The 13500-nt window shown below is 43.4% G+C and overlaps 2 protein-coding genes across 2 annotated transcripts; one reads left to right on the top strand and one right to left on the bottom strand.

The window, feature by feature from the left end:
- Positions 1 to 10: 10 nt before the first annotated feature.
- Positions 11 to 5151, bottom strand: napsa (napsin A aspartic peptidase). The gene is made up of 9 exons (XM_020108743.2): positions 4621 to 5151; positions 3600 to 3753; positions 2977 to 3100; positions 2267 to 2385; positions 1917 to 2116; positions 1513 to 1635; positions 1200 to 1344; positions 1003 to 1101; positions 11 to 630 (listed from the first exon to the last, which is right to left on the bottom strand). Exons 1-9 carry the CDS (start codon positions 4695 to 4697, stop codon positions 469 to 471), a joined length of 1203 nt encoding a protein of 400 aa, XP_019964302.2. The 5' UTR covers positions 4698 to 5151; the 3' UTR covers positions 11 to 468.
- Positions 5152 to 6047: 896 nt separating this feature from the next.
- Positions 6048 to 13173, top strand: LOC109643579 (uncharacterized). The gene is made up of 12 exons (XM_020108741.2): positions 6048 to 6267; positions 7640 to 7738; positions 7840 to 7983; positions 8058 to 8195; positions 9206 to 9307; positions 9680 to 9784; positions 9970 to 10065; positions 10813 to 10944; positions 11085 to 11171; positions 11596 to 11635; positions 11746 to 11800; positions 11989 to 13173. Exons 1-12 carry the CDS (start codon positions 6262 to 6264, stop codon positions 12722 to 12724), a joined length of 1740 nt encoding a protein of 579 aa, XP_019964300.2. The 5' UTR covers positions 6048 to 6261; the 3' UTR covers positions 12725 to 13173.
- Positions 13174 to 13500: the final 327 nt, after the last annotated feature.

Genomic DNA, 13500 nt, shown 5'->3' with positions numbered 1-13500 from the left:
GTCTGTATGGTCATGATTGATTATTACGTTTTATTCAGTGAGATTTGGTCATAAAATTCACATTGGCGTGTTAATAAGAAACATCCCGAGATATATTCAGTGTACAAAAACAGCTCCCGGTTATATTTTGAAATCTAGTTGGAAGAGTTACAAAAAGCAAAAAGTGCAAAAAAACAAAACAATGCATAGCTCTGATTGAATCCTGCCGTAAAAACATTAACGCTCAAATATCAGTGCAAGAAACTGAAGCAGTCCCTTTGTTCATTGGCAGAACACGTTTGTGCTCCATGCAAAATAAGTTGAAATGTTCATTAACGTTGCCTCTTTACTCATAACAACCAGTTTGTCTTGTTAACCTCGTGTTTCTAAGCAGATACAAGACATTTATGTGACAAGCAAAACTTTTAAACTCATTTTTAAAGTCAAATAACCCCGACTAACGACCAGCCTTCATGCGTCGCTCTATATCTACTTGGCAGGAGCAAACCCTACGCGATCAACGTTCCTGTCGAACACCGTGTAGTACTTCCCGATGAAAATGTCTCCCAGGATCCACAGGGGCCCTGCAGGAGGGGGGATATCCATGGCCATGAAACCTGACAGACAGATGGATGTACCCATCTGGGACTCCTGCAAATAAAGAATGAAAGGTGCCTGTTGTCAAAGATTTCCCACTCTGTGCAGAAACCTAATATCAGGGAGCTTCTGCCCATGTAGATACAATGTTTTGTCAACCTCTGTCTACTTCCATGATGTTTGAAACCTGCCAGTATAATGCAGATCCATAAACCACTGTGGACCAGTATTGTGATACTGGTCCCAGGTGGACGAACCCACAAAATCTCACCTCGGGGTATTAAATACTGACCTCCTCACCCCGTCTGTGGCGCTCTGCCTCAGGGGACTATTTGAATGCATATCCATCGATACTCTATCTAGTGGTTGATAATAACTGGAGGTGACAAAATGAAAGTGAATTTCATCTGTCGTTAGTAAATCTACCTTCATGATATAATCTTCTCCAGTCAAGTTGAACATCTTCCCTCCGATGTTGAAGGACACGACGGGGAGAGATGGAATCTTCCTGCAGTCGATAAAATACTACGAAGGAGAAAAAGACAGGATGTGCTTACGTTATCTTTCCAAACCAAAAGGAAGAAAATCAAAATTCAATGGCTTTGTATTTTCCCCAGTTTTACCTCTCCCATTATCAAGGGCAGGGCTCCGATGGCTTTCTGCAGCGCTCGGATTTCCTCTCTGGGACCCACAAGCAGGGATGTTCCCGTGTCAACGATCGCCTGGCAACCGGCTTTGCAGAGCGTCAGCTGAGCGCCAACTTCAACTCTGCAGGGTGGAGACAGAGACAGAGAGAGAGAGGACCTCAGTTTAGCTGATGCACCTAAGACCGACCCACGCATTCAGATGAAAATGATAAAGCAGAAAAGAAAGTGCTTCGACCCAGAAAAGGTCACAGTTCCTCATAACACAGGAAACCACATGAGTGTTTCTCACCCGTCCATCTTAATCTGCCAGAAGGCCTTGCGTGTGACGTTAACATAGTGCAGGTCTCCACTGTAGTACTGAGGATCTGTCCCACCCAGGACCAGCTCTCCTCCCACTGCTGCTGTTTTATCTCTGAGACACAGAAGCACATCAAAAAAAAAAAAAAGATTATAAGTTTCACTTCAGACAGGGGGTCATGACAGGAGCCTGACGAATCAGCGAAGGTGACGGCAGAGTTTCCAAACTTCTCGGTTTTAATGGAGTGTGGACGGGAGACGTCATCTTCAGCACAGTTGATGTGTTTTCAAACAAAAACATAGTGTGGATGTAGCACAAGTTGACAGTTAAACCACTACAGCTGCTTGAACATCATTCAATTTAATTTATTTATGCGTCTTGTCTCAGAAAACTACCTGCTTATGTAGAATGAGAAGATGTTCTGGGGCAGCAGCTTGGCAGCCATGGCAGAGTCAAACACCGGGGTGACTTTATCTACCGATATGGACGGGTAGCCCATTCCCAAGACCCCATCGAACCGAGCAACAGCAAACGTGATGCCCGGCTGCTTCACGGCTTCAGCAAACTGTTGACCGGGAACAGACAGACCAGCGATCTACATGGGGAGGAAAAGGAAGCAGAGGAATGTCAGTGCTGATTAAAAAAATCGAGTCTCGTAATGAAATGATGGGAACGGCGTGACCACCAAAACTGAGGAATGCCGTTAACAAAGAGCGTAGTGAGAGAGTGGGAGTTTGGAGCTCACAGAGACAGTGTCCTCGCTGATGAAGCCAGACAAGCTGCCTCTGCCGTACTGGATGGAGAACTCGGTGCCGTTCTTTACATACGTGCTTGACTTCTTGGAGTAGTAACGATGATGGAGCCCTGATAAGAGAGGAGAGTTGATCCAGATGTGTTTGAACATCTGTCACATTACAATGCACTGTTGTTACCTTGATGCAGGGATGATGACACGTAAAGAGTGAGAGTTATGTAAAGAAGCTTAACCAAGAAACAAAGCAAACTCAAATTAAGTTGTTTCTGTGTGGATCCTAAAATCCTACAAACCTGCTCTACAGGAAGACTTTATAGATTAGTTAGATCTAGTTTTTCATTTTCAGGTTTCATCTTCCATGATGTCTTCACACGTGTTTTTATCTTGATTCCATTATTCACATTTGTTTGTTTTTACATGAACTATGTGCTCCACTTGATTTTATTATGTGAAGCACTTTGGAACTATTTTGACAAGTGCTACACAAATTATTATTACTATTATTATAGGCAACATAGGCAGCTGCCTAGTGCGTCATCGTGCCTGGGGCGGTTTTCTCAGTTTACATTCATGGTGTGTGATAGAGGAGGGGCTGCTTGTAGTAGAGCTGTATGAATGCATGTGTGGATGTGACTTGTGCAGTACACATACAGACCATACACAGTACACAGTACACAGTACGCTGAACGAGACATACTCACAGCAGGCCAAATCGAAGAAGCTGCAGTGGATGGAGGGGATCCACAGGTTGGAGGAGCCGGTGTCAAACAGCACAGTGAAGGGCTGTGGGGGGGTGCCGATGCTGATCTCCCCGTAGTACTGAGCCTGAGGGTGTGTAGCAACATCACATGCTGTTAAACATCCTCTATTTCCACAGCAGACTCAATCAGGAATGCAAAGGTGTAGCTGACAATGCTGTCGGGTACGTCAAGGTGTGCCAGCTTACACGGTAACAATTAAATACAACAGCACACCTGAATGAATGTGGGTGTTTCACATGTGCATGAAAAGGGACTATTTCCTGCGACTCTATTGTGTACGTTTGACACAATAGAGTGCAGCACTCAGTCAGGGGCGGAACGTAACAAAGGTTGTTGTTGTACAGATACATTCTTCATGGAAATGTATTTTGCTTAAGTAGATTTATTTGAGTACTTTTCCCTTTTACTCCACTAAATATTATCAACAAATATATGTACTTTCTACTCCTCTGCATTTTTATGAAATATTGTTTTACATGTTCATGTTTGTTAGCATTTCAAAAGTTATCAGTAACGAGAGGGGAGTTGATCCTGTGTCCATGTGTTCAGAAGGAGTTGCATACGTCCATAAAGTTGGTCAGCCTCTCCACAGGCAGTTTCGGGGAGGGGGAGCCATCAGGGGCGCCGGTGCTCAAACCCAAAGCCTGCAGCTCCTGCAGAGACATCCCGTTGTCCGACATCAGGCGGCGCAGGCTTCTGGTTTTCTTAAGGGGAACCCTGGAGACAGACAGTTAAACAGCTACTTCCTCCATGCACACTCGTTAGTGAACAAACTGTGGTGTAGTTTGTGGTGTAGGTGTTGTTCAGCCTGCAGCAGAGTGGATACTGCAGGTCAATACTTTGCACAGGGAAGTAAAACCTGGTCTCACGGTGTGAGCATCTAATAAACCTTCAAACTGTTGCTCCAATCAGCCTTCATGAAATAGTCTCACCTACAGCTGAAATGACAAACACACACCAACACAGCAACCCGGCCCTGCTGTGTGGAAACCAAGAGTACAATACAATCCCAAAGGTCGGTCATTCTTTTATAACAATCAGAAAAGCTGAAAGTTACGACTGGGTGCTTGTTAAAGAATATCCTTCCTTAGTTAGGTAACATTTGTTCAGCCGTGCCATGTGCCACTGTTTCGTTTGTGCTGACACCATGTGATCATGGTCTGGAGTCACACGGAACCAATATGTGAAATGAAATGGATCTTAAATCCTATAAACTGTGGCTGAAATGACTCCTGTTCCAAATGTGAGTGTGGTGAGTGTGGTCCGGTGATGAATGTGCTGGTGGAGCGATATTTGATTGACTCATCACAGAAGTACCCTTTGCAGTCATGTCATCAGCTTGTGGCACAAGTTTGTGACATGTTGACCAAACAGAAGTTTCACTGTCAGCTCTGTGTTTTTTTTGTACAATGTGGTTGTGTTGGTTTTGAAAGGCAGTTGTTGGTGGAGATCTCTGAGCATCGTTTGGAAACACGTGGAGGTCATTATAACGGTGAGGAGGTGGATGAGGAAGTTAAATAACCCCCACACACACACATACACACACACTGCACTGATGAAGCAGCTGATTTTGTGATTATTTACCTGAAAATGGCGACACTTTGTGATATTATCAGCATCAGCAACATCCCGGTGATGTGGAGCATCTTCAGTCGCGTCATGTCTGCGCCGCTGAAACAACAGAGTTAAAGAAATAAAAGTACTTTCGTGTTGCTTCCGTGTCAAATATCAGTTCCACTCCGCACACTCCAGAGCCTCGCAGCCTCGGCAATGTCCGCCTTCACTCGTTTTTCTCCGCTGCAGCCGCACTCGGCGATTGGAGGGTGATAATGAGCGCCGGGCTGTGATTGGTGGAGGAGGCTGTACGTCATCCCGCCTCTAAAGCCCGTGCACGAGGGGGCTTTGGTGCACGGTCACGAGGTTCAGTGTGATGTGGGGAGCGCGCACTGGGGAGAGCAGAGACTGTTCTTCACCTCCCGGAACATCTTCTACTTTATTATAACTTCATTCCTCTTATTTCAAACTCTGTTATATGGAGCTGGGGTTGTTCCTGATGAGTGAGAATAACATCAACACGAATAAAACAGGATGATAATAATAATATTAATAATAATAATTGTAATAAAAAAAGGATGATAGAGGATCCAACCTTCAAAGTATAAGTGAGAATGGATGGATTGATTTGAGATGGATGGATATTAGATGGATAGATGGATGGTTGAATTAATGGATGAGTAGGATGGATAGATGAATGGATGGATGGATATTAGAAGAATGGACAGATGAATGGATGATGGATATTAAATGAATGGATGGATGGATGATGGATATTAGATGAATGGATTGATGGATGGATGATGGATATTAGATGAATGGATGGATGGATGATGGATATTAGATGAATGGATGGATGGTGGACAATGAATATCATGAGCTTGACACATTCTTAAGCTCTTACAACAGAAAAAAGCAAATACAGACAAATAACTAGAAATACAAAATACTAATCATCACTCAGATCCAGAGTCAAATATTAAGCCGTCAGTCAACACGCTGCTCTGACTCATGGCCATGACATGAAGGCAGCCACAGACATAACACTCACCCAGCCCGCTGAACGAGTTTCACACACACACACAGACTTCAGGCTAATACTCCAAAGGGAAACCCAAAAGGTGCTCAGATTTGTTTTTGGGTCAGGTTTGAGTTAGTTTAGCTTCAAGGTTGGTGTCAAGTGCATGTTAGTGTGACCGGTCCTCACTGGGGACATTGGGTTTGGTGAGGCTGGCCACAATGAATGGATGTCAGTGCAAAGTCCAGATACCTTTGTGTGTGTGTGTGTGTGTGTGTGCGTGTGAGAGCACTAAAGAGTGATTGGCAGCGTCGACATATCTCAGTCTCCTCTCTGCCTGTTTATGTATGTTTTGTGTATTTACTTGTGCGTTTACTTTGCCACCCATGAAAGAATCTACCCATTAAGTGTTTCTTCTGTGTTGTGACTTTGCGGGGAGGTCACACACGCCCCTTCAGGCCTATTCAGACTGCATCTCAGAGAAAGAGAGAGAGGGAGGAGCAGGCATCCCTGGTATCTGTGGCCCAACAGGAGTTCAGGTATGTAAACGCACCGGAGGAAACCTATAAAGCTTTTTATAAAACTGGATCCACACTCGGTAACAGAACTTGTGAAGGAAAAAAGACTGAGGACAACAACTTCTTCTCTGCATCATGACGGTAAGAATCAGCTGTTTGTGTTGTATATAAATATAAATGTGGGTAATATATCTGTGGTAGAAGAGTTGGGCCTTCAGGCTACATAAGGTAACAAAAAAAACCTCACACAAGTACGTACCTGTATTTTAATACTTTGTGCCAGAGACATGCTTCGGCCTTATTGCACATGTGATTTGCATATATACAACGACTTCACTGAATGGATGACAATTTATTTTTTAAAAGTCATATTTGAAAATCTTAACACAATGAAGTTTTACAATCACACATCCAGTATGAGTTTGGCCCAAGCCGTGACTAAGATATGCAACCAGAGCACCTACACCCAACAACAAGTTAAACCAGTGACATGACCACATGAACACATGGTGCTTCGTTTGAGCTATGTAAAATCATCCCACCGCTCAAACAGCTGTCCAGATGTTGAGGCGAATTTGTTGTTTGTGTCATGTGAGATGAAATATGGAGGACATGGTCATCTTCTGTCTGGTTTCACCTTCAAACCATTTTAGAGGAAAACTAAATTTTTTTAATGTTTGTATGTGAACAGTGTTTGCATCACATGTTACAGTAGGAATTTATCTTTTCCACCTTCAGAGAAAAATGATGATTTACAATCCTGTCTCTGTCCTCGATATATTTGATGTCAGGTTATAAACATGTCTGATAATGAGCAGCTTCAATATTTTGTGATTTGGGCACAAAATGTGTTTTTGAAACAATTATTAACTAGTCCAACATTCACAAAATTAGAACCTTGGTGTCCTGCTGAAAATGACAACCAGTGTTCGGTTGTCACCTGGATCTGATCTCACTTCGTGTCAACTGATCTGATCTCACTTTATATAATAAACACAGAGATTTGAAAGAAGCCTGAAGCACCATAACAATGTATGGAAGCGTTTTTGCAGCAATGCCTGAAAAAGTATCAACATTATAACGTGACGTTCACATTCGTATGTCACGTTAATTAGTTATCATTCTATAACCTCATATGCTTTATGTTGTAACGTGATTTTTTTTTCTGGCGTGACAGTAATATGCCTCCGTACAAACATGATCAGCTGCGTTCTGCTGTTATTCTGTTTGAAGAGAGCTCCTGTGTTGAAATCCAGTTTTAAACCTTCAATATTTTTAGTGCTGTGCTTAAACTCTGCACAATGTTGATGGGAATCTAAAATCCAAAGGTTAAATCAGGTTTATATGTGGTGATGACTCAGTCAAACATGTGGAGGGGCAGTTTATGTGTTGAGCTGTTAAATGCTGTTGACTGTTGACTATAGCTTTGCAATAAAGTTCGAAAGCTTTAATAAGCTCTTGTCCGAATAGTTTTAATATTAGAGTTGAACACTGTCGTCATTAAACCCAACAGCCGCCAAAACCCCCCAGGAAAAGCTGCATGATGAAGTCTGTCATCACCAGCTCGTATGACGCCCAACAGCCGGCCTACTTAGACCCAAACAGCAGCACGGTAAAAAAAAAAGAGATTACTTATAAGCACTATTTAAATGCATGACTTGAAATTGAGACATTCGGGTGTTGATCTGCTCACATGTTCATTTTTTTCGTCAGCCTGATGTCACAGATGGAAACCAGTCCGAGGTCAAAGTCAGGCCCGTCCCTCGTCCGAGATCTAAAGTGCTTCCACGAGCCCCGAGTAAAACCGACAGCACTGTTGACCCTGCAGACAAAACTAGCGACGCAGCCAATGAAGAGGTGAGAGGAGCCGTTTCCACACATGATAAACTCACCATAGCATCTGTTACTTAGCATTGATTCTTTTTTAACAGAGTTCCCAGCACAGTGAAGCAACAGCAGAGAGGCCTCGTCCTGTGCGTCCCCCTACGAGACCACCTCTGGCCGTCAGCAAATCCACACCAGAGAGAGAGAGTCAATACATGAGTTTAAAAACTGAGCCGAATGTGAAGGTACATGATGTTTCAAACCCAATAATAATCATAATTTATGCCGACGGCCCCACGTTAAGTTGTTACCACGTTGCATTACATTCGTTATCTCCACGAGCAGTTTGTTTCCATCTGCATTTGTCTGTTTTTAACAGTAGTACACAAAAATGACTCATCTGATTTCCATGATATTTTGTAGGGGGGTTGAGCGTGAACCCATGGGAAGAACCCGTTAAATTTTCATGTGAGTCAGGCGGCAGATCTATCAATTTCTCTTTATGTGAGACGTTATGTGGCGTCTTTCAACATTTTCGTTGATTTCTCAGGGAGATTTATTCTGAAATTAAATGTTTAGGGGACTGATATTTATAGGTGCATGCAATTTGGTGTAGATCCCAATAAAAATCTGGATCTAATAAATTGAAATGTGGTTTCAGAAGGATTTGTCACGAGTTAGTCACGACCCACAGATATTCCTTAAAAAAACATGTTCAATATAAGTGCTTAGAGATTTATTACGAATAGTTTGAATTCTCCTTTGACTTGTCAAAGCAGGAAAAGCACACATGGTATTAATGACACTATGAACAATGGCCATGTTCCATTTATCTGAGCCAGTTCCTGGTTTCTACATACTCATGACGAGTGACACAAAAGCTTCAGCTTCTATCCTGCCGTGCCAGTTCTCCTTTATTACACCGATGTCGATAAAGGTCTGAACAACAATGTCCCCCTCCAGCTCTTCATACCTTCCACACACACGACAAAGGGGTGAAATGGGAAATGTATGAAGTTATTGCACACACTTGTACATTTCCTGCTATGACAAGACAAGTTTGTCTCGTGTTTTGTCATCGTGTTGTCAAGTTGTCAAACAATAATGGAGACGTCAGGGTTTTTCGTGCCAGAGTGAAACTATAAATAGTCAAAAGTGTCCAACTGTTCCATTACGACTTTAATATACATATATATTTCTAACAGTATGTGATAAATTTGACCTACTGTCCCTCCTGATTCTCCTCCGGCTGTAGCCTCCAGCCATCGTTTCTGAGAGAAGACTTCGTCCCGAGCGCCCCCCTCCTCCCGCCATCTATTACGGTAGAGCGCAGTCTCTGAAGGAGAAACAGTCCAAGGTAAGAGCTGAAGGAGTGATGTACGTTACACTGTAAGTTCATTCGACTTCCTTACGTTACATGTGAGGGCGGTTGATATGATGATAGAAAAGCAAGATAAGAATGTGTTCAGGCAATGATGCAGCATTTCTGTCTTTCTTGTGGCCTGACTGAAATGAGCCTGAAGAAGCCCATGTGGTAAATTGTGAACACGGCCCAAATAGCATTAAACATATTCGGGCCACCTTTGGTTGACATGCAGTATTTCTTACAAACAGGAGCAGACTTTGAACCATCATTCCACTGAGTAGTATCGCAAAACTATTTCACCATGCACGTACTCACCTTTCCCTCACTTTTATATGCTAAATATTAAATGTTTATGTTGAACAGGAAATATCAACTCAAGAATCTACAACCAACTCCACAGAGCAAACTCCAGACTCGTCATATTTCTCTGAGAAGGATGGGCTCCCCTGTGGGACTTATGGTGAAATGGTAAATTGAATTGTTACGTATCACTGACAAGTTTTCTGTGAATTGAGTGAATAATATCAGTTTATCTAACTTTACTCAGACCTTTTGTCTAACTCAGAAACATGACCCTGTGAAAAATGTACGACATACATTCACAGCTCTGTCTGCGTTGTGACATCAGATTGCGACATGTGTTCGATTCTCAGGCGACATGCGGTACAGGCCGACCTGCAGTTCCACCTCGACTCAGTCAGCGCTCCCTCCCACTCTCTTTCTCTGAGTGTGACACCTCGTCTCTACAGGTATGAGAGACACTGCAGGCCTGCTGGTAATGAGCCGTACAAACAGATGTCAAAACGGCAACAGAAGGTGCAGAAACACATGTATTTGTCACGCTGTCATGGAAAATCACCTACGTAACACTTTTACCCCCCCCCCCCCCATGCATTCACCACTGTTCAGTCAGCATGTAACACAGACACAGATATTTACACCCTGACTTCAAACCAATTTCTCAACTACTTAAGGTCCTTTTCCAATGTTCCAACCCTCAGTTATGGTCATGAACTCTAGTTAGAGACCCAGAGAATGAGATTGTGAATGCAGTTGGTGGTCAAAGCATGTTTACTCCAGTGGGTGGCTTGGCTCAGCCTTAGAGATTTAGCGTGAGAGGCTGGAGCTCCTGTCCTCCTGTCCTCCTGCCCTCTTCCCAAGACAGACCTCAAAGTGGTGGAAGGGACCATATATCCCATCAGGCCTGGGGATCCCCCAGGAAGAGCTGGAAGAAAATGGCTGGGGTGACGGATGTTGGATGAACATCATGTTTTAACGGCTGCCTCCACAACACGATCTCGGAGAAGCAGAAGAAAAAGGATGGATGATAATAATAATAACAATAATAATAATAATAGCGATACTACTACTACTACTACTAATAATAGTAATAGTAATCAGTTATTTTCTGTTTCCTGCTTATTTGTCAAAAAACTGTAATAATCTTCAGATCTTTGTGCAGTTGATTTAAAAGATAATTTATTTGTCCTCAACAGACCCGACCACCTCCTCCTTCATTCAACCCACCATCACCACCAGCTTTTGAAGGGACACCCTCAGAGTCATTGTACAGTGAGATAGAGACTCGTCCCTACCTGGACGTTCTGCCGGAGGACGAAGACAACCTGGTGAGAGAGACACTAAACACAAACACACACAAACGCACAGATACACACAAAGAGCTACATTCTGAGTAGAAATACATCTGTGGGTTGAAGCAGTGGTATGTTGTATTTCAAAAAAAATTTTTTCCATGAAACCTCACCAGATACACAGGACGTCCACGCCTGGTTCAGGACTACGCTACCAGAGTCGCTGCTTCGCTACAGGCCATCAGACGTCAGGGGACAAGGACGTAAGACTTCACTGAGACTAGAAGTACTTAACCCCCCCCTCCCTCCAAACCAAACAGATTTTAGCACTGATTCTTAGATTGTAGGATTTACCAAAGTTTTAGCTTTAAACATGCTAACGTTTGAAAATGCTTCTGGTCCCATTTTAGTTTTAAAACTCCAGGGCTGCGTTTAAGTCTGGATAGACAGAAACTGAGATGTTGGGAAACGATTATGTAAACACAGAAAATTGCTTTTAGGTTGATCATTTTCTTTTTAAATTTGCAAAAGCTTAAACCCCTTATTATTTTTCTGGGGATTCAGATTCAGAGAGCAGTGTCTTATTCAGACTAATGTCTTAATCTGGTTCATATTGGTGTCTGTGAAGGAAAACCAGAGCTAAAAAGTGAGTGAGTTTTTGACCAGAAAATGATTTGTGTTCCTCAGGACATCATTGGGATGTTGAGATGGTTGACAAGAGTGTCCAGTAAGTACACACTTTAATTTCTAGATGAATATTGTTGCTGTGTAGCAGCAAACTTTGGTGTGTGTGATTTAAAACTCTCGTGTTACTGATGAACGATTATGTTCCTACAGAATCTAATTACATGACTCCATCACTGTACGGCCTCAGTATAGAAGAGGAAATCAGGTAACATCATGGAATCTATCATATCGACTCCTCCTTCTAGTTTCATGTTGAACATTTTCTAGAAAGTAAAGCGAATTTCATCTGCTCTGAGGAAATAGTGCTTCAGAGTGTGTCAGTTGGATGTTCATGTTAAGATGGATTGAAATGAGCTGGATAAACAAGCTCATTCCTGCTGTGTCACTGTGCAGGTCATTCGATCAGAGAGCCAGGGACGTGAGCAAGGCCCTGCGCCTCTACAACCTCCTCCTGATGAAGCGCAACGAGACCCTGCGCAACGTCATCACTGAGTTCATCTCCATCTCCAACTGCCTGGACAAGATGAAGAAGATGGCCAAAACCATGGGCATCGCTGGAGGCACCACGGGCGCCGTGGGAGGGATGACTGCTGTGCTGGGCATCGCTTTGGCTCCTGTGACCATGGGGGCCTCGCTGATCGCTACAGCTGTTGGCGCCGGCATGGTGGCCTCCGCCGGGGGTATGGGCGCCCACACTGCCAATGCCAACAAGAAGACTGTGAACAAGATGAAAGTTGAGAAACTAGTGTACGAATATAAATCAGATATCGTGGACGTGGAGCGGTGTCTGGATTTTATTCTCTCTGGGATGAATGAGCTGCGGCGGCACGACATCGGCAGGATACAGAGGGCAGGAGCCGAGCCTGACGCGCTGAAGATGGCGCATCTTTCGCAGTCTGTGATTAACAATAGCATAAGCAAAGGCAGGAGGACTTCAGCTGCACACCCTTCATCTGAGAGGCTGCTCCTGGCTTTCGCTAAGGAGCTGGATCAGTATTTCACAGAGGAGGACGGTCAGAGGCTGAAGAAGTCCAACAAGAGCCGGTTCTCAGGGAGGGTTCGGCTGCTGGCTGGGAACCTGCAGGATCAACTGGAATACCTGAATCACATGTGGGAAATGTTTAGCTGAATCAGAAAAGTCCTTAGACATTTTCTGACATGAACTCCGGAGGATGTCTGCAGAATGGGGTCTAGACTTCCTCTGCATTTTCCTTTCCACACATGAACAATGCTGCAGGAGATTCTCCACTCAGACGTGTCCAGAGCCACACAGAAGTGTCTGGAGCACAGCGGGCAGAGGAAGGATGCAACGTTTTAATCCTGCTGCTGAGATCATGCGTTGTCATCGGCCCTTGTCACCAAACACTCTCTGGACATCTTCGCCTGTGTCCTCTACGTGTGTGGCGCCACTTATTTATCCTGAGATATTTAGAAGTATTTTGTGTGTGTGTGTGTGTGTGTGTGTGTGTCTGTTTGTGTGTGTGTTTGTAACAAGCAATGAAGATCAAACCTCACTGCACAATTTTACTCTTTATTGGTCACATATGTTTTAATAAAGAATATACTTGTTAAACTCTACATGTGATTTATTTCTTGTATTCAAAGGTATTTTAAGACTTTAGTTTGACTCTCATCCATGACTGTGGTATATAAAGTGGAATAATTAGTGGAAATCACTGTTATAAATTCCAATAAACCTTGTTTTAATCAAAAGTACTGTGTCCGAGTCCCACAGGTAAATGAAGAAAACCAGCTCCTTCTACAAAGCCTTTTCCCCTCAGCACTGCAGGAAGACAGCTTTCCTCTCTGTGGTAGATTATGATGAAGTTTCATACATCAGCTGCAGCCCTGACACTGCTCCACACTGGTTTTCACACTGGGTAACTTTCCTTCACTCTTGCTGAG

This window comes from Paralichthys olivaceus, chromosome 5 (assembly GCF_024713975.1).
Source record: "Paralichthys olivaceus isolate ysfri-2021 chromosome 5, ASM2471397v2, whole genome shotgun sequence".
NCBI classification, from domain to species: domain Eukaryota; kingdom Metazoa; phylum Chordata; class Actinopteri; order Pleuronectiformes; family Paralichthyidae; genus Paralichthys; species Paralichthys olivaceus.
Note: the sequence above shows the minus strand (reverse complement) of the source record. Positions and strands in the feature narration are given on the sequence as shown.

Excerpts from the sequence above, each read along its gene's own strand:
- napsa (XM_020108743.2), bottom strand. The coding sequence starts at position 4,697 with ATGACGCGACTGAAGATGCTCCACATCACCGGGATGTTGCTGATGCTG. Across the intron at positions 1,636-1,916 it reads TTCTCATTCTACATAAGCAG|AGATAAAACAGCAGCAGTGG; the intron begins GTAGTTTTCTGA and ends TCTGTGTCTCAG. Across the intron at positions 631-1,002 it reads GAGAAGATTATATCATGAAG|GAGTCCCAGATGGGTACATC; the intron begins GTAGATTTACTA and ends CTTTATTTGCAG.
- LOC109643579 (XM_020108741.2), top strand. Across the intron at positions 9,308-9,679 it reads TGAAGGAGAAACAGTCCAAG|GAAATATCAACTCAAGAATC; the intron begins GTAAGAGCTGAA and ends TATGTTGAACAG. Across the intron at positions 11,172-11,595 it reads AGACGTCAGGGGACAAGGAC|GACATCATTGGGATGTTGAG; the intron begins GTAAGACTTCAC and ends TGTGTTCCTCAG.